Source organism: Hipposideros armiger, unplaced genomic scaffold, assembly GCF_001890085.2.
Source record: "Hipposideros armiger isolate ML-2016 unplaced genomic scaffold, ASM189008v1 scaffold_419, whole genome shotgun sequence".
Classification (NCBI taxonomy): domain Eukaryota; kingdom Metazoa; phylum Chordata; class Mammalia; order Chiroptera; family Hipposideridae; genus Hipposideros; species Hipposideros armiger.
In genome coordinates, this window is record NW_017731769.1 from 1,083,252 (window position 1) to 1,107,242 (window position 23,991).

General features: G+C 62.1%; 3 protein-coding genes across 12 annotated transcripts in view; 2 read left to right on the forward strand and 1 right to left on the reverse strand.

The window, feature by feature from the left end:
* PLXNB3 (plexin B3) lies at positions 1 to 17,134 on the forward strand. Of its 2 annotated transcripts, XM_019664336.1 has the most exons (36): positions 1 to 100; positions 1,482 to 1,578; positions 4,045 to 5,088; positions 5,555 to 5,734; positions 6,329 to 6,457; positions 6,536 to 6,636; positions 7,157 to 7,286; positions 7,463 to 7,619; positions 7,708 to 7,816; positions 7,895 to 8,009; positions 8,148 to 8,273; positions 8,358 to 8,474; positions 8,779 to 8,872; positions 8,956 to 9,125; positions 9,349 to 9,500; positions 9,713 to 9,818; positions 10,600 to 10,730; positions 10,985 to 11,161; positions 11,275 to 11,464; positions 11,603 to 11,833; positions 11,919 to 12,080; positions 12,162 to 12,313; positions 12,479 to 12,579; positions 12,658 to 12,881; positions 13,022 to 13,200; positions 13,489 to 13,555; positions 13,860 to 14,187; positions 14,315 to 14,418; positions 14,506 to 14,599; positions 14,926 to 15,104; positions 15,255 to 15,415; positions 15,664 to 15,811; positions 16,032 to 16,096; positions 16,163 to 16,238; positions 16,351 to 16,425; positions 16,685 to 17,134. In XM_019664336.1, exons 2-36 carry the CDS (start codon positions 1,546 to 1,548, stop codon positions 16,787 to 16,789), a joined length of 5,712 nt encoding a protein of 1,903 aa, XP_019519881.1. In that variant the 5' UTR covers positions 1 to 100; positions 1,482 to 1,545; the 3' UTR covers positions 16,790 to 17,134. The 2 variants fall into 2 exon arrangements, with proteins under 2 accessions (XP_019519881.1, XP_019519882.1); XM_019664337.1 differs by lacking the exon at positions 4,045 to 5,088 and having other exon boundaries at positions 16,685 to 17,129.
* A 1,020-nt stretch (positions 17,135 to 18,154) lies between these two features.
* SRPK3 (SRSF protein kinase 3) lies at positions 18,155 to 23,195 on the forward strand. 3 transcript variants are annotated; one of them, XM_019664315.1, is made up of 15 exons: positions 18,155 to 18,629; positions 18,701 to 18,831; positions 18,981 to 19,089; positions 19,220 to 19,307; positions 19,589 to 19,676; positions 20,159 to 20,265; positions 20,348 to 20,513; positions 20,625 to 20,650; positions 21,138 to 21,270; positions 21,361 to 21,600; positions 21,689 to 21,789; positions 22,213 to 22,320; positions 22,389 to 22,458; positions 22,538 to 22,630; positions 22,768 to 23,195. In XM_019664315.1, the coding sequence occupies exons 1-15, from the start codon at positions 18,577 to 18,579 to the stop codon at positions 22,950 to 22,952; spliced, it is 1,698 nt and encodes a 565-aa protein (XP_019519860.1). In that variant the 5' UTR covers positions 18,155 to 18,576; the 3' UTR covers positions 22,953 to 23,195. The 3 variants fall into 3 exon arrangements, with proteins under 3 accessions (XP_019519860.1, XP_019519861.1, XP_019519862.1); XM_019664316.1 differs by having other exon boundaries at positions 21,141 to 21,270; positions 22,768 to 23,190; XM_019664317.1 differs by having other exon boundaries at positions 18,708 to 18,831; positions 22,768 to 23,182.
* Positions 23,196 to 23,236: 41 nt separating this feature from the next.
* IDH3G (isocitrate dehydrogenase (NAD(+)) 3 non-catalytic subunit gamma) overlaps positions 23,237 to 23,991 on the reverse strand; it is a 9,768-nt gene continuing 9,013 nt past the window's right edge. For 5 of the 7 annotated variants that reach the window (XM_019664319.1, XM_019664322.1, XM_019664321.1 and 2 more), the window contains 3 exons: positions 23,867 to 23,961; positions 23,723 to 23,783; positions 23,237 to 23,481 (listed from right to left, as the gene is read on the reverse strand). In XM_019664319.1, the coding sequence (XP_019519864.1) occupies positions 23,320 to 23,481; positions 23,723 to 23,783; positions 23,867 to 23,961 (318 nt within the window). In that variant the 3' untranslated portion in view covers positions 23,237 to 23,319. The remainder of the gene's footprint in view (positions 23,482 to 23,722; positions 23,784 to 23,866; positions 23,962 to 23,991) is intronic. The other 2 variants (XM_019664323.1, XM_019664324.1) reach the window with 2 other exon arrangements.

A 23,991-nucleotide genomic window follows, 5' to 3' on the forward strand; every position in this document is an offset into this window, starting at 1 on the left:
TTGGGCACGGTTGCATTGTGGGGAGGGAGGCCGGGGCTCCACAGGGACGCACTCCTGGCACCACCAGCTGCTCCTCAGCCCCTGCCGGCGGCCCACTCAAGTAAGGAGGAACCAGGGCTGGCGAGGGTGAGGGGTGCAGGGGCCTCCGGATCATGGGGACACCATCTCAGGGTGTGCTGGGACCTGGGAGAAGCCAGAGGTCTGCAAGGCCAACTAGCCCTGCTCAGGCAAAGGCCCTCAGGCGCCAGCCCCCACCCTGTGATGACACCTCCTGATGCCTAGGGACACAGTGCCCTCCCCCAGGGGGTGGCCCTAGAGCTGGCAGGTAGGACCCAGAACTTTGCCCCCAAATGGGAGAGCTGGCATTGCCAAGGGCAGGGCGCAGGGTAGGGAGGTGGCCCTCCTGGCTCCCTACCCCCACAGCCACCCAACCGGCCCAGCCAGGTGGCAACAAGCCTTGCTGCTGCCTCCTCGCCCTGAAGCCTGCTGCTGCTGTGCACCGTGGAGAAGGCAAGGACCCCAACTTGAGTGTACCTGCCCCTGCGCCACAGGCCAGAGCCCCAGCTCTGCAGCACTGCCCTGTGAGGGTGGCAAAGGAGCCAGCTGTCAGCCACCACGCCCTTCCCCACCCCATTTGTGGAGGGGGGTCTAGGCCCATCCTGTAATGGTGTTTCCCTGGGGGAGGGGGAGGGGGGCAGCCAGCTATGGGCTGGATTCCCGGTGGCCATGTCCCCCCACCCCCTCCTGTGCATCCTCTGCTGGTATTGTCCACTACCACCATGATGTACCTGGCACGACTTTGCCAGTCCCCGGGGGTGGGGCTGGATGGGGACATCCTGATCACTTGCTCTCTAGCCAGTCTTACTCTGGGCCAAAGGAGTGGGGAGGGGGATGTGGGGGTAGAAGGTCTCCTGGACGTGCTGCCTTTGTCAGTGTCTCCCCTGCTCCCAGCCTGGACAAAGGCAGGCATTGAGGGCCAGGGCTGGCACTTCAGCCAGGCACCAAGGATACTAAGGCTGAGGCTGGCATTGCAGGGACTCAGTGCTCTGACCCTCCCGTGGGGGCTCCATGGCCTTCCCTGCGCCGTTCACAGGGACATGGGGGGACACAAGGAGGAACTCTCTGGCTGGCACCACAGGGGTGGGGCTAGCTGTGTGGGTCTCATTTTTCTGGCTGGGGGGAACCCTGTCCCTTTGTCCCCAGATCCTGGGGGGGGTGTCTCTCTGAGGGTGGGGAGTGGCAGGGAGCCCCCTGGCCAGAATAGCCAGGGTGGGGGGAGAGCACCAGATAGTGGGTCCCTGGCCTCTGGACAGAGGGGACATTGTTAAGGTGGAGGCAGGGCTGCCTTGGCCTGGCCGCTGTTGACAAAGCTGCCAGCTGTGGTGGAGCCCGGCCGCCAGGCCCTTGGCCCCCCTGGCCTCCCTCCTCCCCCAGGGCCAGTGTGAATGGATCCGAGCCTCAACTGTCTCCCTCCCACTCAGGGCAATGCCCCCCACAGCTGTCTTGTTCCCGTCACCACTGCCCCGGGGCAGCTGAAGTGAGGAGATGTGCCTCCCTCTGTTGCTCCACTTCTCAACGGTAAGTGCCTGAGTCCCTAGTCCCCAGAAATGTCCCTGGGAGGGGCAGGGCAGGTAAAATAACAGGGGAGCCTGGGCGTGGGGCGCCAATGTGCTACGCCTCCCGGCCACAGCCCCTTTACCTCATCACCCGCATGCGTCACCCACATGCCGCTGATATCCCGCTGATATCCCGGGTCTAGAGGAAATAGCCCTGTTCCTGAGCCAGGCCCGACCTTCCTGTCTGTGTTACCGAGATAAGGGATTCTGCCTCCACCGACATGCCTGGGTGGCCAGGCGCGCCTCTCTGCTGGCAGGCTTCGGGGCGCTGAGTGACCTTGGGCTCGCTCCTAGCTGGCGCGTGCCCACATGCCCAGCTGTGCGGGATCCTAGCTCAACTTAGGACCCAGCTTCGGTCCCTTTCTCTGCGGCTCTGGGCTTGGGGTCAGGAAGAGGGAGGAGCAAGAGCCCACTAAGGCACAGGGGTTCTGCCCTGCGGGTGTCTCTCTCGACAGCTGGGGCCAGAGGCTGTGGGGCAGGGGCTGCTGCAAATGGCCCCCAGCTGGGCGGTGGGGCTCAGCCTCAGGTTCCCACCAGGCCCATAGGAGCTACCTCCAGTCTGAGCTCCAAATGGCTCCAAACGGGTGGGGAGCGGTGCCCATACCTTCTCTGGGCAGGACTCCCTTTAAATTCTCCGCCCTCTCTCCTCCACTGCCCTCTCCTCAGTCAAGCTCTCTTCCTGGCTGTCTTCTTCTCACTCCCTTCTTTTCTCTCTCACCTCTTCCACATCCACACTCCCGGTGCCAGGCCCCAATGGACCCTGGCTGCTGGGGCCCATGGGGCAGAGGATGGGGCTCCTGCACCCTGTGTTGTCTCTTGGTGCCCTCTCCCCCAGACCGCACTCAGGCTGTCCCCCAGCTCTCCCCCCACCCCTGCTCTGACCACCCCCCAGCTCAGTCTGGGGCCCTCCCAGCCCTCTGTGCGCTGACCCTGTTCTCCTTGGCCCTGGTTTGCCCCCGTTGCCACCTTTATGGCAGGCTGGGGCAGTATCTGGCTGTGTCTCAGCCTGCAGCCCTCTGGCTGTCTCATTTTCTCCCTGGTTCTCTCTCCTCTCTCCAGCACTCCCTCTCCCCACTGGCAAGGGTCCGTCTTTGCAGCTGGCCCTGGCTGCCCAGGGCAGGTTTTCTCTAGAGTCTCCCTAATTTTGTTGTCCCTCACTCCTCTTGCCCCTGTGCCATCTCTGTTGTCTGGGAGGTGGGCACAGGATCCCCCATGATGTGACTTTCACCAGCCTTCCTTCTCCCAGGTCCTCGTCTGTCTCTGGGTTCCTGCCCCCTTTCCCCTTACCTGGGCACTCCCCAGCCCTCTGCCTCCCCTCCTCTTTTCTCATCACCACTTCCTGTGCCCTGCCCTCCTCTCCTCCTCTTCATGGCCTCTCCTCTCTCTGTCACTGTCTCCTCTGTCACTCAGAGTCCTTCTGTTTGTGGTCTTGTGGCTTTTCAGGATCTGTCCTCCTTCAACAATCTAGACGCCTATATGAAGTGTGATCAGAAAATACGGTGAATGTTTAAATAAAAAAATGTATTACAGTAAAAGACACATTGCCATGAATGCCCCTCAAAATACTCCCCCTCGCTTTGAATGCATTTATCCCATCGTTTCTGCCACTTTCTGAAGCAGTTCTGGAAGTCCTCTTTCGTGAGTGTCTTTACTTCATCCTCCATCATGACAACGCTCCATGTCACACATCGCTTCTGGTACAGCAATTTCTGTCAAATAAAAAACATTATGGCGTGTCCTCATCCACCTTACTCAATGGATCTGGCAACATTCAACTTCCAACTCTTCCCCAAAGTCAAAATGACCATGAAAGGTAAACGTTTTTAATCGACTCAGGACATCCAGGCAGCCACGACAGTGCGACTAAAGACCCTCACGAAAGAGGACTTCCAGAACTCCTTCAGCAAGTGGCAAGAACGCTGGGATAAGTGTATTCAAAGCGAGGGGGAGCATTTTGAGGGGATCAGTGGCAATGTGTCTTTTACTGCAATAATTTTTTTTAAACATTCACCACATTTTGTGATCACACCTCGTCGTAAAGTAGAAGATGAAAGAAATTCTTTCCTTGTGCACACATGTGTGCACCCTCCCCCTCCATCTCTTGGATACTCTCTTTATCCCTCTTTCTGTACTCCTCTCTGCCCCTTTTCCCATTCCCTCTCTCTGTCTCTTTCTGCTCTTCCGTCCCTCTCTTTGCTTCTCTCTGCACTCTATCTCTGTCATTGCTTTCTGCCTCCCTCTCTCTGCCTCTCTGTCCTTCTCTCCCTACCTTTTCATCTCTGTGTCTCTTCTCAGTTCTCCTCTCCCTCTGGCGCTCTTTCTCTACTCCCTCTTCCTCTATTCCCCACACTGTCCTGACTCATGCTGGCCACGGGTGGGGAGGCGGTGCTCCCTCCCACTGGGACTCAGGTGCTTGGCTCTCTCCCAGGCCCCCGTGACGGCTCCCTGGCCTCCCTTCGGCCCCCACCTCCTGCTCGTGCTGCTGCTGCTATGCCCACCGCTGCCCCTGGCTCAGGCCCATCGCTTCTCTGCACTCAACACCACCTTCAACCACTTGGCACTGGCGCCCGGCCGGGGCACGCTCTATGTAGGTGCGGTGAACCGCCTGTTCCAGCTTAGCCCCGAACTGCAGCTCGAGGCTGAGGCTGTCACCGGCCCTGTCTTCGATAGTCCCGACTGCGTGCCTTTCCGTGACCCGGCCGAGTGCCCGCAGGCCCAGCTCACCGACAATGCCAACCAGCTTCTGCTGGTGAGCAGCCGGGCCCAGGAACTGGTGGCCTGCGGGCAGGTGCGGCAGGGTGTGTGTGAGAAGCGGCACCTTAAAGACGTGGCCAAGCTGTTGTACCAGGCCGAGGACCCCGGTGATGGGCAGTTTGTGGCCGCCAATGCCCCAGGAGTGACCACAGTGGGTCTGGTGGTGCCTGCGCCAGGCCGGGACCTCTTGCTGGTGGCCAGAGGCCTGGCAGGCAAGCTGTCAGGAGGGGTGCCACCCTTGACTGTGCGCCAACTGGCTGGGCCACAGCCCTTCTCCAGCGAGGGCCTGGGTCGCCTCGTGGTGGGAGACTTCTCCGACTACAACAACAGCTACGTGGCAGCCTTTGCCAATGCCCGCTCTGCCTACTTCGTCTTCCGTCGCCGTGGGGCCCGGGTGCAGGCCGAGTACCGCTCCTACGTGGCCCGAGTCTGCTTGGAAGATGCCAACCTTTACTCCTACGTGGAAGTGCCCCTCAGCTGCCAGGGCCAGGGCCTCGTTCAAGCTGCCTTCCTTGCCCCGGGCACCTTGCTGGGGGCATTTGCCGCAGGCCCAAGGGGGGCACAGGCGGCCCTGTGTGCCTTTCCCCTGGCTGAGCTGGACAGGAGCATGGAGCAGGCCCGGCGCCTTTGCTACACAGCAGGCGGCCGGGGACCCAGTGGCATGGAGGAAGCTACTGTGGAGTATGGCGTCACTTCGCGCTGCGTCACCCTGCCCCCTGTGAGTGGCTGGGCCCAGGCCCCACACCTGCCCTGTCACCTCAGGCTTTATGCACCATCTTCTGACGGTGGCTCCAGCCTTCTCTCACTGCCTCATCTGGCCTGGCCTGCCTCTCAGTCCCTGTCCCTCGTGATCCTGCCAAATCTCTCAGCCCAGGGCAGGGCTGCCACATTTAGTCCCGGGCCTCAGGCAGCTGGACCCTCTCATGTGACAATTGCCCATGACCTCTTGGTTAGAGGATGTCAAGAAGGGGCTGGCTTATTCTTCAAGTCTCCTAGCTGCTGTCTTTCTCCCTCTCTGAGGTGTGAGCTTGTCTTGCCACGGGGCTCCCTGGCCCTGTCTTCCAGCCTGCCTTGCTCTCTTCTCACTGGCTGCCTGGCTGTCCTCCTCTAACTATAGCTCCGGGCCCAGGGAAGTTACCTCCTGCTTCTTCCGGGAGCTGATTCTCCCCTCTTTGCCTGTCCAGGACTCCCCTGAGTCATACCCCTGTGGCGATGAGCACACCCCCAGCCCCATTGCTGGCCGCCAGCCCTTTGAAGCCAGGCCTCTGCTGCAGCTCGGGCAACCCATCAGTGCCATCGCAGCCCTCCAGGTGGATGGACACATGGTAGCCTTCCTGGGAGACACTCAGGGCCAGCTGCATAAGGTGAGGGCCTGACAGAGCAGGGGGCTGCCCTAGTGCCAGCCTCCCTGCCCTGCAGCCTTGACACTGCCAGGCTGGGCCCTGAAGTGGCTCGAGGAAGCCCTAGGTACCTTCTGCCTCTCAGCTTGTGTCCTGGCTAGCTGGGTGCCACCTGCTGTCTGGGTCCCAGAGGCATGGCTTAAGATGACAGCCCAGGAGCCTCCCAGGTAACCTCAATTTCTCCAGCCAACAGTGGGATCTGACAGCCAATGTAGCTGGGGGTGGCATGGAGGTGGAGTGGGCAGTGTCTGGTCCTCAGAGCCAGGATGGCCCCAGATGTCTCTCCGAAACAAACTCTAGCCTCCTTGTGACCTGCTTGTCTCCCCACAGCTGCCCTCTGGCACCTGAGGGCCTCACCCCTGCCACCCCAGCTGGGTGTCGCTGAATGGAGGAGGCAACATGGGCAGGCTGGATGCCCATGGGCCTGCCCCACCATCCATGGCCTGGGATCCTCAGCTTGGAAGAGAGCATGCGCTCTGAACAGTCGGCCTGTGGCCATCTTGAGAGCAGGCCTTGGCTAAGCAGGCTGGCCCAGCCCTGTCTTTTTCATTTCCCCAGGTCTTTCTCAATGGCTCCCAAGGCCAAGTGTACCACTCCCAGCAAGTGGGGCCTCCAGGCTCAGCCATCAGCCCAGACCTGCTGGTGGACAGCAGCGGCAGCTACCTCTATGTCCTGACTGCCCAGCAGGTGAGGGCTGTCCCGGGGGCTGGGCATACGAGGCCCGAGTCCTGAAACCCACTGCCTCTGTCCCTGCTGCCCATCCAGGTGGACCGGGTACCTGTGGCAGCCTGCCCCCAGTTCCCTGACTGCACCAGCTGCCTCCAGGCCCAGGACCCACTGTGCGGCTGGTGCATCCTCCAAGGCAGGTGAGCTCGGGGCCTGTGCCCAGGCTTGAGCCAACAGTTGGTGTGTGCCAGGAGTCCACACCTGGAAGCCGCTCTAAGCATGCCAGGAGGCCAGTTCAGGTCCCTGAGGTGGATACATGGGGCCACTTCTCAGTTCTCCCACCCTGTCCGATCCTGCTGAACTGGGAATCTGGTCGGCACCTCCTTCCCACCACTGCCTAACTTGTTCACTTATTATTTCCCTAGCCCCACCTCAGGCCAGTCCTTTGTCACCCCTCCCAGGAATCCCCTCCAGCCTGTGCTCCACAAGGCAGCCACAGGAATCCCCATGGCACCCCTAAGTCACATCTGCATGCCTCCCTTCTGCAGTCCAGCCCTCTCTTACTCACCATCAAGGCCAAAGCCCTTCCTCTGTGAATATAGCCCCTTTCATTCCCCTTGCTCTCTGCACTCCAATTGGGCCATCCTCCCAACCCCCTTGTCACCAGTCACCCAGGGAGCCTGAGATCCACACAGTGACCCAATGAGCCCCTGCCCACAGGTGTACCCGCAAGGGCCAATGTAGGCGGGCAGCCCAGCCTAACCAGTGGCTGTGGAGCTATGAGGACAGCCACTGCCTGCATGTGCAGAGCCTGCTGCCGGCCCATCACCCCCGCCAGGAGCAGGGCCAGGTGAGACTCCTGCCACCACCTGTCTGTGAGGGATGCCCCCAGGGTGCTCCTGTCCCCCTCTTCTCCCACTGCCTCTGCCCCTACCCGCTCTGCTCTGGCTCCATCTCCCTTGATGAGTTGCTCCCCCGCCCCCTGAGAAGCCCCTGCCTGCTCTGTTTTCCTCGACCGTGCCCTAGGTGACATTGTCTGTCCCCCGGCTGCCCACCTTGCCTATGGATGAATACTTCCATTGTGCCTTTGGAGACTACGACAGCTTGGCTCATGTGGAAGGGCCCCATGTGGCGTGTGTCAGCCCTCCTCAAGACCAGCTGCCACTTAACCCTCCAGGCACAGGTGAGGGGTCCCTGGGGCAGGCATCTAGGGCAGGAACTAGAGGGGCAGAAGGCACATGACCTGCCCTGCCATCACCATCCCCTCTTAGACCATGTCACGCTGTCCCTGGCCCTGATGTTTGAGGACGTGGTTGTGGCTGCCACCAACTTCTCCTTCTACGACTGCAGTGCTGTTCAGGCCTTGGAAGTGACTGCCCCGTGAGTGCTGGGCCTGGCTTCTGGCTGGGGGTGGCAACCTCAGACAGTGCCCAGCCTGAGCAGCCCCTGCTCCTCCAGGTGCCGCGCTTGTGTGGGCAGCCTCTGGCGATGCCACTGGTGCCCCCAGAGCAGCCGCTGTGTATATGGCGAGCAATGTCCAGAGGGCCAGAGGACCATCTATAGCACCCAGGAGGTGGGTGAACCTCGTCTGTGGGCCTCTGCTTGCCCAGTGGCCAGCCTGGCACTTTCACTGCCACTGCAGACCCACTCCGCCCTACACCCTGCCCAGGCCCCTCAACTTCTGAAAGGCTAACAGATCTCCTTTTCCCAGGTGGACATCCAGATGCGTGGCCCAGGGGCTTGTCCTCAGGTTGAGGGCCTGGCGGGACCCCTCCTGGTGCCCGTGGGCTGGGAGAGCCGTTTGGCCCTGAGAGTAAGGAACCTTCAGCATTTCCGAGTGAGCAATCTGGTGGGCAGGGAATGGGGACAGGGAGTGGGGGAAGCTGACAATGTCCAGGACCCTGACAATGTCTACCCCCAGGGCCTGCCAGCCTCCTACCACTGTTGGCTAGAACTGCCCGGAGAACTACGGAAGCTATCAGCCTCCCTAGAAGAGATGACTGGGGATGCAGGCCTCATCTACTGCCAGGCCCAGCAGGTGAGCAGCCACCCCACAGCCTCACCGGCCACTAGATGCCTCTTGCAGCTCTCAGATGCCCCTAAACCCCATGCCTCCCAGCTTGTCCCAGGCCCTCAGGGGCTCACCCTCTTTCTCCCATTGTCACGAGGCCTGCTGTGAGCAGCAGGAACACGGTGCCCACAGCCTGTGCTCTGGGCTTGCAGTCTGGTGGGAGATGTGGGCACCGAACAATGGCACCCATTCTGGAAGGAGTGTCCTGGAGGAGGCAGAGGTCAGGGGTGTCCCAAGTTGGGCCAGGCTTGACCCCGTCCTCCACCCACAGCTCCACCCCTCCATGGCCCAGAGGGAGCTCCCAGTGCCCATCTACGTCACTCGGGGCAAGGGCCAGCGGCTGGACAATGCCGGCACTCTTCATGGTGAGCTTGGGGGTGGCAGGGCAGATAGGGCAGGGCGTGCGGCAGAGGGGAGGTGCCTCAATGCGCTACCTAACCTTCCTTAGTGACCCTGTACGACTGTGCCGTGGGCCACCCTGACTGCAGCCACTGCCAGGCAGCCAATGAGAGCCTGGGCTGCCTATGGTGCAGCCACGGCCAGCCTGCCTGTCGCTACGGGCCACTATGCCCGCCCGGGGCCGTGGAGCTGCTATGTCCCACACCCAGCATTGACACAGTGAGCCCCCCAACCCCCACCTCGGCCTTCACCCCCACCCAACCCCAATGGCCCAGTCTCCTACCTCCTCCTCCACACTCAGCTCCGTCTGCCCTGCCCCCCACTGTCCTAGCCTCACCCTGGTCAGACCAGCCCTGCCTCAGGCTGGTCAGCTGGCCAAGTGCTTCCCACTGCAGAGCAGGTGTGGTTTTGGGGATCCCATGGCCATCCTTCCCTGCTGCAGATTGAACCTCTGACCGGCCCCCCTGAAGGTGGCTTGGCCCTCACCATCCTGGGCTCCAACCTGGGCCGGGACTTTGCCGATGTGCAGAATGCCGTGAGTGTGGCTGGCCAGCCCTGCAGCCCCGACCCCTCTCTCTACCGCACTTCTGCCCGGTAAGGCCCTCAGGGACTGGCCACCCAGAAAGAAGGGAAACTTGCAGCCAAGAAATGTGGGCCCTGGTCAGATTCACCAAAGGAAGATGGGCCAGGGGATGGGGTGGCGGGGGCAAGCTCCAGACAGTGGCTAGTGGGAGGCCCACAGCTCCTGCCAGGGAAGTGCTCAGCCCACAGGAGCCCTGAGCAGCTACGGGAATTCTGCTTTCCAGGATTGTGTGTGTGACATCTCCTGCCCCCAACGGCACCACGGGACCAATCCAAGTGGCCATTAAGAGTCGGCCACCCGGCATCTCAACCCAGCACTTCACCTATCAGGTCAGTGCCCACCCTGGGGTGGTTCCCACACAGGGAATAGTAGGAGGGAGGGACAGAAAGGCACGGGCACCTAGATGAGGATTTCAAACTTGGCCTAAGGGTAACAGGAAGTGTTGCTACATGTCCCGTAGGGAAACCATGTGATCCGAGTAGAGGGTGGGCTGGCGGCAGCAGCGGCACAGCCAGGACACTGCTGGTGGCAGCTGTCCAGAAGGGAGGTGGGCAGCCAAACACCAAGTGCAGAGGGCGGGATGGCCAGTCTGCGACTTGGAACTGTTGGGACTTGTTACAGGCCTGGCTGCCTGCGGACATTGGGATGCGAGAGAGCAGGGTTTCCTTCAGGCACTAGCCTGAGCCCTTGGCGCCTGCTGGGGCCATTTTGGAGGCCAAGATGACCAGGGCAGGAGCAGTGGGGAAAGCAAGGGCAGATTAGCATCAGGTTAGCATTTGCTTGGCACAGACAGCACCCTAAGGAGGCAATTAGATCTCAGGGTTTAGCACTCAGGGGGCCTGGGAGGTGCAAGCTGTGGCAGAGGATGAGGCCCTCCTGAGGGTAAGAGACACAGTAGGAGAGGAGAGTCCCATTAGCAGGGCAGGGTCGCTGAGAGGGGAGTTGTGGGACGACAGAAGCCAGGCACAGGGCTTCCAGAAGGTGGGTGTGGTCAGCGATGGCCCAGGAGACAGAGCTGAGACGTTGGCCAAGGGCCTTGGGGGCTGGAACTGAGGTGAGAAAGCGCCAGGCTGGGCTGTCATGACTGCCTTCACCTGCCTTGTCCCCCAGGACCCCGTCCTGCTGAGCCTGAGTCCCCAGTGGGGCCCCCAAGCAGGGGGCACCCAGCTCACCATCCATGGGCAGCACCTCCAGACGGGAGGCAACGTCAGTGCTTTTGTGGGCAGCCAACCCTGTCCTATGTGAGTATCTCTTTCCTCCTGGTCCCAGGCTGGCTGCTCTCGGCTGGGGATGCTCCCTGTGAGCTTCGGTGTCCCCTCGTGTACAGCAGAGGCAGTGGACTCAGGTCTCCCCATGGCCCCCATGAAAGTCCAAGACAAATGGCCACTGTGACCACCCCTCATAGGCTCTGCCCTTGAGGGAGGTAAAGCAGGGCTCTCGTAGGGCGGCGAGGCTAAAGCTAGAGCCCAAGATGCCAGACTTCTCTCCCCTGCAGCCAGGAGCCAGTGTGTCCTGAGGCCATTGTGTGCCACACCATGCCCCAGGCGGGGCCAGGAGAAGCTGTGGTTCGTGTGGTCTTTGGCCATGCCCAGCGCACGCTGCTGGCCATCTCTTTCCGCTATACTGCCAACCCGCAGCTCATGGCGGCAGAGCCCAGCGTCAGCTTCCGGGGGTGAGGACTGGGTCCACTGGGCAACCTGTGCGTTCTGCCTGGGAGGCGGGGGGGTCAGGGCTGAGATGGGCTGCACACTGCCCCAACCCCTGCTGACTACTATCCTGGCACAGGGGCGGGCGGCTGATTCGAGTCAGGGGCAAGGACCTGAATGTGGTGCAGCAGCCCCTGCTGTCAGTGTGGCTGGAGGCCACGGCAGAGGTGCAGGCTGTGGGAGCCAAGCCCCAGGACCGGAGGAGGAGCTGCAGGGCCCCTGCTTCAGCCCCTCAGGCTTGTGTCCAGCTTGAGGGGAGCTTACTGCAGGTGAGCCCCCATCAGCAGGCAGTGGGGCTGCCCTGGGACCATGTCCAATGAGGGGGTAGGGCGGGCCACCATGCCCCTGGGAGTGAGCAGGAGAGCCCCAGCTCACCCCACCTTGTCCTGGCCCCGGCTGCCTCGCAGTGCTCCACCGTCTGCTCCATCAACTCCTCCAGCCTCCTCCTCTGCCAGAGTCCCGCCGTGCCAGATGGGGCACACCCCCAGAGGGTCTTCTTCACCCTAGACAACATGCACGTGGATTTCGCCAGTGCCAGTGGGGGCCAGGACTTCCTATACCAGCCCAACCCCCGGCTGGCCCCCCTCAGCCGAGAGGGGCCCGCCCGCCTCAAGCCGGGCAACGTCCTGGACGTGGAGGTGAGGTCTTCTGTGGAGCATTTCTGTGCAGGGGCTGCGGAGGCAGGCTAGGTGGCCTGGCTGAGACCCCCGGTCTGCCTCCTAGGGCGAGGGCCTCAACCTGGGGATCAGCAAGGAGGAGGTGCGCGTGCACATCGGTGACGGGGAGTGCCTGGTGAAGACGCTCACGCTCACCCACCTGTACTGTGAGCCACCCCCACGGGCCCCGCAGCCTGCCAATGGCTCCAGCACCCTGCCACAGTTTGTGGTGAGGCTGGGCCCCGGGTGCAAAGGTGGGGGGCAGGTGGAGCGCTGAAGGCCCAGCTCAGCAGCCCTGTCCCCCCACCAGGTGCAGATGGGCAACCTGCGGCTGGCCCTGGGCCCGGTCCAGTATGAGGCTGAGCCCACACAGTCTGCCTTCCCTGTGGAGGCCCAGGTGGGACTGGGCATGGGTGCTGCTCTGCTGACCGCCGCCGTGCTCCTCCTCACCCTCATGTACAGGTAAGGGGCACTCCCCGCCACTCACGCACCTGCGAAGACTTCCCTCTTCACTTTTAGAAAGGGCACCCCACGCAGCAGGCCTCCAGGAAGGAGGCCATCCCGTGCTGGCGGCTTTGACCCAGGCGGGCTTGGGCCTGTGGCTAACGTTGGGTCTCCGGGCGGCAGGCATAAGAGCAAGCAGGCTCTGCGAGACTACCAGAAGGTTCTGGTGCAGCTGGAGAACCTGGAGATTGGCGTGGGTGACCAGTGCCGCAAGGAGTTCACAGGTAGGGAGGAGGCGGTGGGGCCGGGGGCAGAGGGCCCACTGGGCCTGAGTCCACAACTTGGTGGCTCCCGACCTACAGACCTGATGACCGAGATGACTGACCTCAGCAGCGACCTGGAGGGCAGCGGGATCCCCTTCCTGGACTACCGCACATACGCCGAGCGAGTCTTCTTCCCTGGGCACAGTGGCTGCCCGCTGCAGCCCATGTTCGAAGGGCCAGGGGAAGAGGGCCACCGTGCCCCTGTGCGCCAGGGCCTCACGCAGCTCTCCAATCTGCTCAACAGCAAGCTTTTTCTCCTCACAGTGAGGGCCACGCGGGCGGGAAGGGGGGTATCAGGGTTGGAGGCAAGGAGGCGGGGCTGGGTGTAGGCTGGGCACAAAGGGGTGTGGAGGCTTCCCAGAGTCAGCTTCAGCCCCAACCCCCCCCCCCACCGCCCACCTAGCTCATCCACACGCTGGAGGAGCAGCCCAGCTTTTCTCAGCGGGACCGCTGCCACGTGGCTTCACTGCTGTCCCTAGCATTGCACAGCAAGCTCGAGTACCTGACCGACATCATGAGGACACTGCTTGGCGACCTGACCGCCCATTATGTGCACAAGAATCCCAAGCTCATGCTGCGCAGGTTGGCTTTGGCTTGACGTTGGTCCTGGCAGCAGGGGTGGTGGCCATCCTCCGTCCCCAGCTCCCCATCACCACCACCCTGTTCTGGGGTGGGCGGAACCAGGAACTCCCAGGAGGGGAGCTAGGACAGAAGTCACTGGTAGGGAAGTAGACGGGCATCCTCACCAGGGATGTAGGCTCAAAGGGCTGACAGGCAGAAAAGCTCTGCATTGCCTCTGCTGCCCACCTCAACCCAGGGACAGGGTGGCCCTGCAAGATCCATTTCTGACCAGGGGACTGCTCCCTACAGGACAGAGACCATGGTGGAGAAGCTGCTCACCAACTGGCTGTCCATCTGTCTCTACGCCTTCCTGAGGGTGAGGGGCACCCTGGATGTCACCTTCTCCTCTTGCTCCACTGAGGGGCTGCTGTCTATGGCCTCACTGACCTGCACCCAAATTCCCCCAGGGTCCTCAGGGCGTGAGGACACAGCAAGGCAGGGTGTGGACAGGGAAGGGCTTCGAGCCTTTTTCCCAGCTGGGTGTGAGACAGAGGCCAACTGTCATTGTCCGCCCTTGCTCTATGCAGCTGGTCTGCCCCTCCTCACCCCCCACACGCCCTCTGAGCCTCACAGAACCCACCAGTCCCCTGGCTAATGCTGGCCTGTCCCGATGGTTGCAGGAGGTGGCTGGTGAGCCATTGTACATGCTCCTCCGGGCCATCCAGTACCAGGTGGATAAGGGCCCTGTGGACGCTGTGACAGGCAAGGCAAAACGGACCCTGAACGACAGTCGCCTGCTGCGGGAGGATGTGGAGTTTCGGCCCCTGACGCTGATGGTGCTGGTGGGCCCCGGGGCTGGCGGGGCTGCAGGGAGCAGCGAGGCACAGCGCGTGCCTGCCCGGGTGCTCGATACAGACACCATCACCCAGGTGAAGGAGAAGGTGTTGGACCAAGTCTACAAGGGTACCCCCTTCTCTCAGAGGCCTGCCGTACACACCCTAGACCTTGGTGAGAGAGCCCGCCTGCCTTCCTCTCCTGGGTCTGTTCTACCTGTAGAGGCTCAGCTCTGCCTTGCTCTGAATGGCAGAGTTGGGGAACGGGCTGAAAGCTGATTGGCTTCCCTGGGTCCCCCCAGAGTGGCGCTCAGGCCTGGCTGGTCACCTAACCCTGTCTGACGAGGACCTGACCTCGGTGACCCAGGACCACTGGAAGAGACTCAACACTCTACAGCACTACAAGGTGCGGGGCGAGTGCAGGCTAGGGGACAGGCCCGCAATTCTGGATGAGGCAAAGAAGGAGCCCAGCCTCTGTTTCCCTTTCCACCAGGTCCCGGATGGGGCCACAGTGGGGCTCATCCCCCAGCTGCACAACAGAGGCACTGTCTCCCAGAGCCTGGCCCAGAGCTGTCCCTCCAGGGAGAGTGAGTCCTGCAACCCACATGTGCCCATCTGCTCCTGGGAGCTTAGGCGGGCAGTCAGGAGCCCTGGTCATGCCTTCCCCTGGGTCTTCCCAGACCTTGCCAGTGGACCAGCCAAACGCTCCAGGCTGAGCTGAGGGCCTGGGTCACATGAGGGAAGAGGCGTGTCCTGGACAGGGAGCTCTAGGTCCATGGGGTGTTGCTGAGCAAGCCCCTGGGCTGCCGCCCTCCCCTCCATATCGCTACCCTCTGCTTTCCTCGGCTTCTCCTACCCTATCCCACCCCATCAAGTGGGGGCATAGGACTGAGGCCAGCACATGTGTCCTCAGACATCCCCATGCTGGAGGATAGTGAGGAGGGTGGGGTCCGCCTCTGGCACCTGGTGAAAGGCACTGAGGAGCCAGACGGGGCCAAGGCGCGGCGCAGCAGCCTGCGGGAACGGGAACGGGAGCGGGCACGGGCCAAGGCCATTCCAGAAATCTACCTCACCCGCCTGCTCTCCATGAAGGTGGGTGCAGCTGGGGAGCCATGCCCCAGGGGAGTCATGTAACTAGATGGCTCCCTGAGGGGCCCCTGACCGAGCTGGGGAGAGGGCGTGGTCCTGAGAGGCTGAGGGGTGGTCCCACCAGCTGATGGAGCCCCCTCCCCTGCCTTCCAGGGCACACTGCAGAAATTTGTAGATGACACCTTCCAGGCCATCCTCAGCGTGAACCGGCCCGTGCCCATTGCTGTCAAGTACCTGTTTGACTTCCTGGATGAGCTGGCAGAGAAACATGGCATCGAGGACCCGGAGACCTTACACATCTGGAAGACTAACAGGTACCTTGCCTGCTGGCCCCATCCCCAAGCAGCTGGGACATGGAGTCCCAGAGGGACAAGGACATGGCCAGGGTGGAGGCGGCAGGCCCTGAACAGGAACCCGGGCTTGGAGGCATCCAGCTGGCTTTCTGCCCACACCCTCAGCATAAACTCTCAGGACAGCTCCCTGTAGAACTCAGGGCTGGGGCGCAGGCTGATGTGTGCTAGGCTAGTCATGCCTCACACCCATGGCCGGCCTGTGTCCCCAGCCTGCTGTTGCGGTTCTGGGTGAACACCCTGAAGAACCCACAGCTCATCTTTGACGTGCGGGTGTCGGACAACGTGGACGCCATCCTCGCCGTCATCGCCCAGACCTTCATTGACTCCTGCACTGTCTCAGAGCATAAAGTGGGCCGGGTGAGGGCAGAGCTGGCCTCAGTGGCAACCAGGGAGTTGAGGAGAAAAGGCTTGTGGGAGAAACCATGGGGGCTGGGTGCAGAGACCTGGGTGGAGCTGTGGGGTGGGGTGAATAATGAGGGCCAGGGGTAGGGGGCACTGGTGGTGCGGTCAGTGTAACGGGGCAGGGCCTTTCCCACCTCGGCATTCATGCCTCCCCCCACCCCCCAACCCGGAGCAGGATTCCCCGGTGAACAAACTGCTCTACGCCCGGGAGATTCCTCGCTACAAGCAGATGGTGGAGAGGTAGGTGTCAGGGTGTCATGGCTGGGGGTGGAGGCTGCCCGCCCCTAACTGTATCCCCTCCCCCAGATACTACTCCGACATTCGCCAGAGCTCTCCAGCCAGCTACCAGGAGATGAACTCAGCTCTGGCTGAGCTCTCGGGGGTGAGGCACGGCCCAGGGGGGCACCCCTGCACATTTGGGGGGCAGGGTCGGGGGGGAGGCTTGGGGCTCAAGGCCCAGGCTGGGGCCTCACACCCCTATATGCTGCCCCCAGAACTACACCTCTGCTCCCCACTGTCTGGAAGCTCTGCAAGAGCTCTACAACCACATCCACAGGTATTATGACCAGGTAAGGCCAGGACTCTCTCGGGGAAGGGACACCTCCCTGGGGTCGGAGGAGGTGCCCAGGCCCAACCCAGCGGGCAGAGGGGAGGAAGGGCCCAAGTTGGGAAGGGGCTTGGCTACTGTCCAGATTCCCCAAGGGAGGCCCAGGGCAGCCCCCACCGGATCCCCCAGCAGCTGCTGAGATGAAAGCAGGGCTGGGTGGCCCTGGGCCAGTGGGCAGAGGGCTGGAGGCTCAGGCTGGGCACCCTTCTCTGCCCTGGCAGATCATCAGTGCCCTGGAGGAGGACCCTGTGGGCCAGAAGATGCAGCTGGCCTGCCGCTTGCAGCAGATCGCCGCCCTGGTGGAGAACAAGGTGACTGACCTGTGAGCTCAGGCCACAGCGGGCACCCGAGGCCCACCAGCTTGGAGAGCAGCAAGCAGGACCTGCTACCACAGTGCCTTATGGCCCCTGGATCGAGCCAGCGACCGGAAGAGGGGCCGGGAGAGGCGGGGGAGGGGAGGGGCGTCCCTGACACCTCTGCCCCCACTCCGCCCTTCCTCCCCCTCCGGGCTTCTTTCTAATTTATAGTGATCCTTCCCCTTCCCCTCCCCCCACATTGTATTTATTTGCTTGCTGGAGAATTGCTTCTGGAAATAAAATAGAAATCTGTCTTTTTAGTAAAAGCCCAATCCCCAGTCCCTGCCTTCCCCCTGGAGTCTACACAGCCCTCTCCTCGGCCCCATGGCTGTGACTTCTGCTGCTTGAGGAAAAGAGGGGTAATCAGGCAACCCCAGGATTTGCTCTCCTCCCTCCCCTCCCCTCCCCTGGCCCCTACAGGAAAGGTGTCCCTGCCCTCCCACCCCCATCCATGCCCACCCCGTCGTCCTACCAGTTCTTTTCCATCACAGGGACACAGAGCCAAATGTCCCCCATCTTGGGCTAACCAGTCACTGCTAAGCCCCCGTGCTTCACTCCGACTCCCCAGAAGTGCACAGCTGGTCTCCAGGCTCCACTCTTGCCCTCTCCATTCCCTCGTGGAAGCAACCAGAGTGATCTTTCCAAAGAGCAAAAGTGCCCATCAGCCTCTGCCGGAACCCCATACTTGGCCACCCGAGGCCTCCCCTCCTCTCCCCCACCCCCGCCAATCTGCGGCCAGTCCAGCCTTGGAGGTCGCCAGCCAGTCCTGCTGCCGGCCTTGCCCCAGCCAGGCTGTTTGACACCCTGGAGGTTTACCCATCCACCCCCTTTCTAAGGACCTGATTGATTCTTCCTGGTCCTTCTGATGCAGCTCCAACGTCACAGGCTCTGTCTGACCTGGACGTCCCTAAGTCACCAGCCCGCTAGAGCTGTGGGTTTGTTTGCTTCCCACTGGAGGAGGACCCCTGAGGGCAGGGCCAGGGCGAATGGCTCCCTGCGTCTCCCACAGGGGCACATGGCACATGTTGGTGGACACAATGGGCAGGGCAGCGATGGCAGGCTTGGAACAGAGCCAGGAGGGAGACTGCCTAGGGTCCCAGTGCCAGAGTCCTGGCTGGGCAGGTTCCCAGGCTTCCATTTGGCCCGTACCTCTGGTGGGAGGAACGCATTGCCTTTAGCTCATGCCCCTGACTCTTGCTACACCAGGGCCCGCAGTGACCCACGTTAGGAAAAGGACACCGGGCTCCCACCTATCTTAAGGGTCAGTGAGGCATAGGAAAAGTGGGAAGCCAGAGAATGTTCCAAAAGTGTCAATGGCGCTCTAAGCACATGGTGGGGGGTGGGAGCTTGGCCTGAGGACTAGGTTGCCATGTCTATGGTGTCCTTGCCTGGCTGTCCCCCTCAGCTGGCTCTGGAGTGCAAGGACTCAGCCTGGGGACCAGTCACCATGACCCCACGTGGGTAAACCCTCTTGGTCCTGGGGTCTGTGAGGGGCTGTTCACTCTGTCCCCACAGCGGCCCCCTCTGCCAGCCTTGGGCAGCAGTGGGAGGGCTTGTCTTGGGGGACCAGGCTCTGGGGGGGCTGCTGTCACTGCGCTGCCCCCTCCTCGCTGCATACCTTGCCCACAGCTGAGCAGCTGGGAGGCTATTTATAAAGGCGGGTGAGATCAGCGTCCGAGGCTATAAATGCTCTGGCCAAGGCCGGGCCCCACAGGAGCAGCCCCCGGGGCGCCGGAGCTGCAGGCTGTGAGGCCAGGATGAGTGCCAGTGCAGGCGGTGGCGGCAGGGACAGTGTCGGCAGCAGCAGCAGGTAGGGCTCGGCCTGGGTGCCTGGGGCCCCTGGGGCCTCATGCGCTCACTGCCCGCCCGACCAACCCACAGCTCACAGGCCTCCTGTGGGCCTGAGTCCTCAGGCTCTGAACTAGCCCGCACTGCGCCAGTGCCGCGGATGCTGCAGGGGCTGCTGGGCTCTGACGACGAGGAGCAGGAGGACCCCAAGGACTACTGCAAGGGTGAGGCCTGCCCTGGGGCACAGGCAGCCAGGAACTCCCGTGGGGGGAATGGGACAGCACAGGAGGAGGGTGCTAGTGCCAATCCATGTGGGCCAGGGTGCCAGCAGGGCGATGCCCCCCACCAGGCTTTATCAGCTCCCTTCCCCCAGGTGGCTACTACCCTGTGAAGATTGGCGACCTGTTCAATGGGCGGTACCACGTGGTGCGCAAGCTGGGCTGGGGCCACTTCTCCACCGTCTGGCTCTGCTGGGACATCCAGTGAGTGTCACCTTTGCCCCCCGAGGCCCAATGCCAGCTGGGATACTGCCTCTGGGCTTGGTTGGGGCCACCACGATGTCCCCATGTGTCTGGCCGGGGCTAGCAGCTGACTCGGGTCTCGGTGTTGCAGGCGCAAGCGCTTCGTGGCCCTGAAAGTAGTGAAGAGCGCAGGGCATTACACGGAAACAGCTGTGGATGAGATCAAGCTCCTGAAATGTGTGAGGCGCCTCCCCTACTGACTCCCAGCTCCCGGGGAGCTGCCTGGGGCCTGGCAGTGTGGGTGCAGGCCTGCCGGGGCTTCTGGGGTGAGGCAGAACTCCCAGAAGGGCAGGCTCCAGGTGGCTCTGCCCAAGTGGGAGGACCTGGAGGAGCCAGCAAGGAAGGGCCAGAGGCCTGCCTTCTAACGGGCCCCTGGAGTGGGAGAGGGGTCCGCCACCACTGGGAGCAGCTGGTGAGGGGCAGGTTGGAGCCATCTGTGGCCTCTTGGTTTTTGCTCCAGGTCCGAGACAGTGACCCCAGTGACCCCAAAAGAGAGACCATTGTCCAGCTCATTGATGACTTCAGGATCTCAGGGGTTAATGGTGTCCGTATCCTTTGTAGGCTAAGCAAAGCACCATGGCAGCACAGGCGCCAGCTTGTGCCTTCCCAGCTGCTAGGGCCTCGGTTTGCTGATCTACATGATGAGGGTTTATGCCTTCCACTGACACTTATCTTCAAAATACCCTCACTGCTTTGTTATGGGGGGGAGTGGGTAACCAGGTTGTTGAGCTATCCCCAAATGGCAGGGACCACCACCTCTGTGGCATACCTGGGCGTAGGAGTGGGGCTGGTCTGAGCGGCCGCAGTGTCTGCTTCTCCAGTGCCCTCTCCCTAGGATGACCACAGAATGTGCCATCCCAGCTGGCATATCTGAGAATTACAGAGACACTATGACACCAGGACGGTGGTGACCACCAGGCTCACACAGGCCCAGCTCTGCATTGCCTCGTTGCTCCCCGACCCCAGCTGAGGGTGGGTGGGGCCGGTGTCCAGCTGCATGCCTGCCAGCCACCCTTCACTCCAGTCCCAGATGTGTGCATGGTCCTGGAGGTCCTGGGCCACCAGCTCCTCAAGTGGATTATTAAGTCCAACTACCAGGGCCTGCCTGTACCCTGCGTGAAGAGCATCGTGAGGCAGGTAAGCGTCCCGTGCCCCACGTGAACAGCACTGGGAGGCAGCCTGGGTAGGGCTGACAGAGCTCAGGAGTGGCTGTCCCCAGGTGCTACACGGCCTAGACTATCTCCACACCAAGTGCAAGATTATCCACACAGACATCAAGCCTGAGAACATCCTGCTGTGTGTGGGTGACACCTATATTAGGCGCCTGGCTGCCGAGGCCACAGAGTGGCAGCAGTCAGGGGCATCGCCCCCATCCCGCTCCACAGGTACAAGAGCCTGTGTGGGGCTGGGGCTGGGCCTGGGCCTGTGGGCCTCAGCCCCTGCCTGAGTCTCTGTTCCTTTCTCTCTACCCCCTGTGCCCCTCCTGCCCCCCTCAGTCAGCACTGCCCCCCAGGAGGTCTTGGTAAGTTGGGGCCCCCCTCTTTTCCTGTCCCTCATCTCCCCATGTCCTCAGAGCTCACCTCCTCGGCCTCCCTGCCCTCCCCAGCACTCTTGCAGTGGCATTTCCAAAAGGCTGGGCAGCCCAGAGACGGTGATACACATGGCCCAAACTGCCCTTGGTGGCTGCTGGGCTCACCACTGCCTCAGTGGAAGGACACTGCATCTTGGACTGGGAGGGGCCAGGGCTGCCCCCCAGAGGAGGCAGGCACCCAGTCAGAGGCAGGCCCATCAGCTCCTCTGTAACCTTGAGCTTTGAGGAAGCGAGGCAGGAGGGAAGGCAGGAGGTGGGTGAGAGGCTGCTGCCAAGGAGTGTGTGCCACATTCCGACAGCCTCGAGAACCCTGGGCCCCAGAGGCCTTGTCCCCTGTGGAGGGGTGGGCCACAGGCAGAGGTCCCAGCTGGTCAAGGGATGGGTGGCAGGAACCCTGGGGTGACCCTGGCTCTAACAGCAGCTGGGTAAGCTGTCGAAAAACAAGAGGAAGAAGATGAGGCGCAAACGGAAACAGCAGAAGCGGCTGCTGGAGGAGCGGCTGCGAGACCTGCAGAGGCTGGAGGCCCTGGAGGCAGCTGCCCAGGCTGAGGGTGAGGGCCTGGAGGGGCCCCCACCCTGGGGCTGTTGAGTGCGGGCAGCCAGGGCTTCGACTCACACACCACCTCTGCCCCTCTCCCCAGACTCTGGCTCAAGACTAGAGGGGGGCAGCGGCTCTACCTCTTCTTCCGGTTGCCACGCTGGAGGGGCCAGGGCCGGCCCCTCCTCAGCCTCCTCCTCCCCCGCCACGGGAGGCGATCGCAGCCTCAGCCCCGGCTCCCAGACCTCAGGCTTCTCCGGCTCCCTTTTCTCTCCTGCCTCGTGTTCCATCCTCTCAGGCTCTTCCAACCAGCGGGAGACTGGGGGCCTCCTGTCGCCCAGCAGTAAGCCGGGCAGGGTCAGCGGGTGGCAGGTAGGCGGGGCTGGAAGGGGCCAGGCTAGCTCAGTCTCTCCCTTCTCTTCCTTCCCCAGCACCGTTTGGTGCCTCGAACCTCCTGGTGAACCCCCTAGAACCCCAAAATGCAGACAAGATCAAGATCAAGATCGCAGACCTGGGCAACGCCTGCTGGGTGGTATGAGCGTGTCTTGGAGCAGAGCTGGGTGCCCTGCTGTGAGTGTGGAAGCCCAGGCCCACTCCCAAAGGCCCTGACCTGGGCTTGAGAGGCACTCGCTCATTTGTTCAGTGAGGACTCACTCAGCAATCCACTTGACCAGACCCCACGGTCTGCCTCGTGCCACAAACCCAGGGCTGAGCCCAAACCAGAAGTCCTGCCCAGTTAACAGAAATGGGCCCATGGCCAGGGGTAGGGAGCCACTGGGAAGGGGCCAGCCTCTGCCTCAGATCGCCTGGCCAGTTCCCCTTGGGACTTCTGGGGACTCAGGCTCAGAGCAGGCCCCACTGAGCTCCTCGGGTGCATGACCCAGAGGTGCTGGGGGGCTGCTGGGGTAGGCCAGCTGTGGCCCCAGCTCCTCCCCAGGGCTCTGCTTGCCTCTAGCACAAGCACTTCACTGAGGACATCCAGACACGGCAGTACCGGGCCGTGGAGGTGCTGATAGGTGCCGAGTATGGGCCCCCGGCTGACATCTGGAGCACGGCGTGCATGGTAGGCCTGAGATGCCCCCACCAGGGCCCAGCCAGCCGGCCAGCAGCCTCACCCTCTCCCCCTTCCAGGCCTTCGAGTTGGCCACCGGTGACTACCTATTCGAGCCCCACTCCGGAGAAGACTACAGTCGTGATGAGGGTAGGGGAGGCATGCACTGGGCTCGGGTTCGGAGCCTCCTGGCCTCCCGGCTGCCTCCCAGCCTCCTCTCTGTCCACAGACCACATCGCCCACATCGTGGAGCTCCTGGGAGACATCCCCCCCGCCTTCGCCCTCTCAGGCCGCTACTCCCGGGAGTTCTTCAACCGGAGAGGTGAGGCTGAAGGGGCTCAGGCAGCCTGGGTGCAGAGGGTAGGAAAGGAACCTTGGGTTCTGAAAGAGGGGGACACAGACCCCGGAACCGGAGGCCGTGCTGGCAGAGCCTAACCTGAGGCCTGCTGCCCACCCCAGGAGAGCTGCGGCATATCCACAACCTCAAGCGCTGGGGCCTGTACGAGGTGCTCATGGAGAAGTACGAGTGGCCCCTAGAGCAGGCCACGCAGTTCAGTGCCTTCCTGCTGCCCATGATGGAGTACATCCCCGAAAAGCGGGCCAGCGCAGCCGACTGCCTCCAGCACCCTTGGCTCAACCCCTAGGCCCTGCTGGCTCCTGCCTCAACCCTCACCTCTGTGCCTTCAGGGAAAGTGGGATGGCTCCGGTCACCCTGCAGATGCTGCCCTCCCCTCCCCTGCAGGTCCAAGTTCTCACACTCCTTGCGGCAGGGCAGACAGATGCTGGGGCCAGGCCCACTTTCAGAATTTGTTCTGCCCCACTCCTCACAGAGGGCCATATGAGTGAGAAGTGTATGTGTTTCTTTTCTTAATAAAGTGTGAGCTCAAACGCCAGTGTCTGAGAGTGACAGAAGTACACAGCCAAGAGCTGGGGCAGAAACTGGTTTATTCTGGGTGCACAGAGCAAGCCAGCTGGGGTGCTCTGGGATGCTGGGGGTGGGACAGGGACAGCCTAGGCCTCCACGGCACGGCCATTGCTGATGCGGATGTGACGGATGATGTCCTGGATGGCTTCTGATGTAGTGCCCTGGCCCCCAATGTCCGGGGTGTGCATCTGCGGGTGATGGTCAAATTTCAGCACACGACAGGGAGCCACCAACACCGGATCCGTACCCTGCAGGAGGCCCAGGGCTGCCCACTGTCACCCATGGTTTGCAGGGGCTGGAACTGCCACCAGAAGGGCAGTGGTACCAGCTAAGGCCCAGAAGCCCTACTCTACCTGGTACCACCCTCGCCTTGGGGGCAGTAGGAAGTACCAGGTCACCATCTCTAGCCTCTCAGACATCACACCAGCTCAACCTGGGCTGGAAGAGGGGTTTTGGGGGGGGCGAAACAGGGGAGGGAAGGGGCCTCACATTTTCATTGTCCATGGACGCCAAGACGGCCTTGCGGATGGAGGTGGCATAGGAGTGTAGCCTAAGGAAGAAGAGTAGCCTTCAGTCTTTGGGGTGTAGGGGGCTGGCTGGGGGCTAGTGGCCGGGGATCCATAAGGCACTTACTTGAGGTGGTCGAGCATCATGCAACTCGCCAGCAGCGTAGCTGTGGGGTTGGCGATGTTCTTATTGGCGATACTCTTGCCTGTGTTCCTTGTAGCCTGGAAGAGGCAAGACGATGGAGGGGGTGG

Coding starts and splice junctions, on each gene's coding strand:
- PLXNB3 (XM_019664336.1), top strand. CDS start 1,546: ATGTGCCTCCCTCTGTTGCTCCACTTCTCAACG. Junction 1,579..4,044: donor TGTTGCTCCACTTCTCAACG/GTAAGTGCCTGA, acceptor GCTCTCTCCCAG/GCCCCCGTGACGGCTCCCTG. Junction 13,201..13,488: donor CCCAAGCTCATGCTGCGCAG/GTTGGCTTTGGC, acceptor TGCTCCCTACAG/GACAGAGACCATGGTGGAGA.
- SRPK3 (XM_019664315.1), top strand. CDS start 18,577: ATGAGTGCCAGTGCAGGCGGTGGCGGCAGGGACAGTGTCGGCAGCAGC. Junction 19,090..19,219: donor TGGCTCTGCTGGGACATCCA/GTGAGTGTCACC, acceptor TCGGTGTTGCAG/GCGCAAGCGCTTCGTGGCCC. Junction 20,651..21,137: donor CTGCCCCCCAGGAGGTCTTG/GTAAGTTGGGGC, acceptor TGGCTCTAACAG/CAGCTGGGTAAGCTGTCGAA.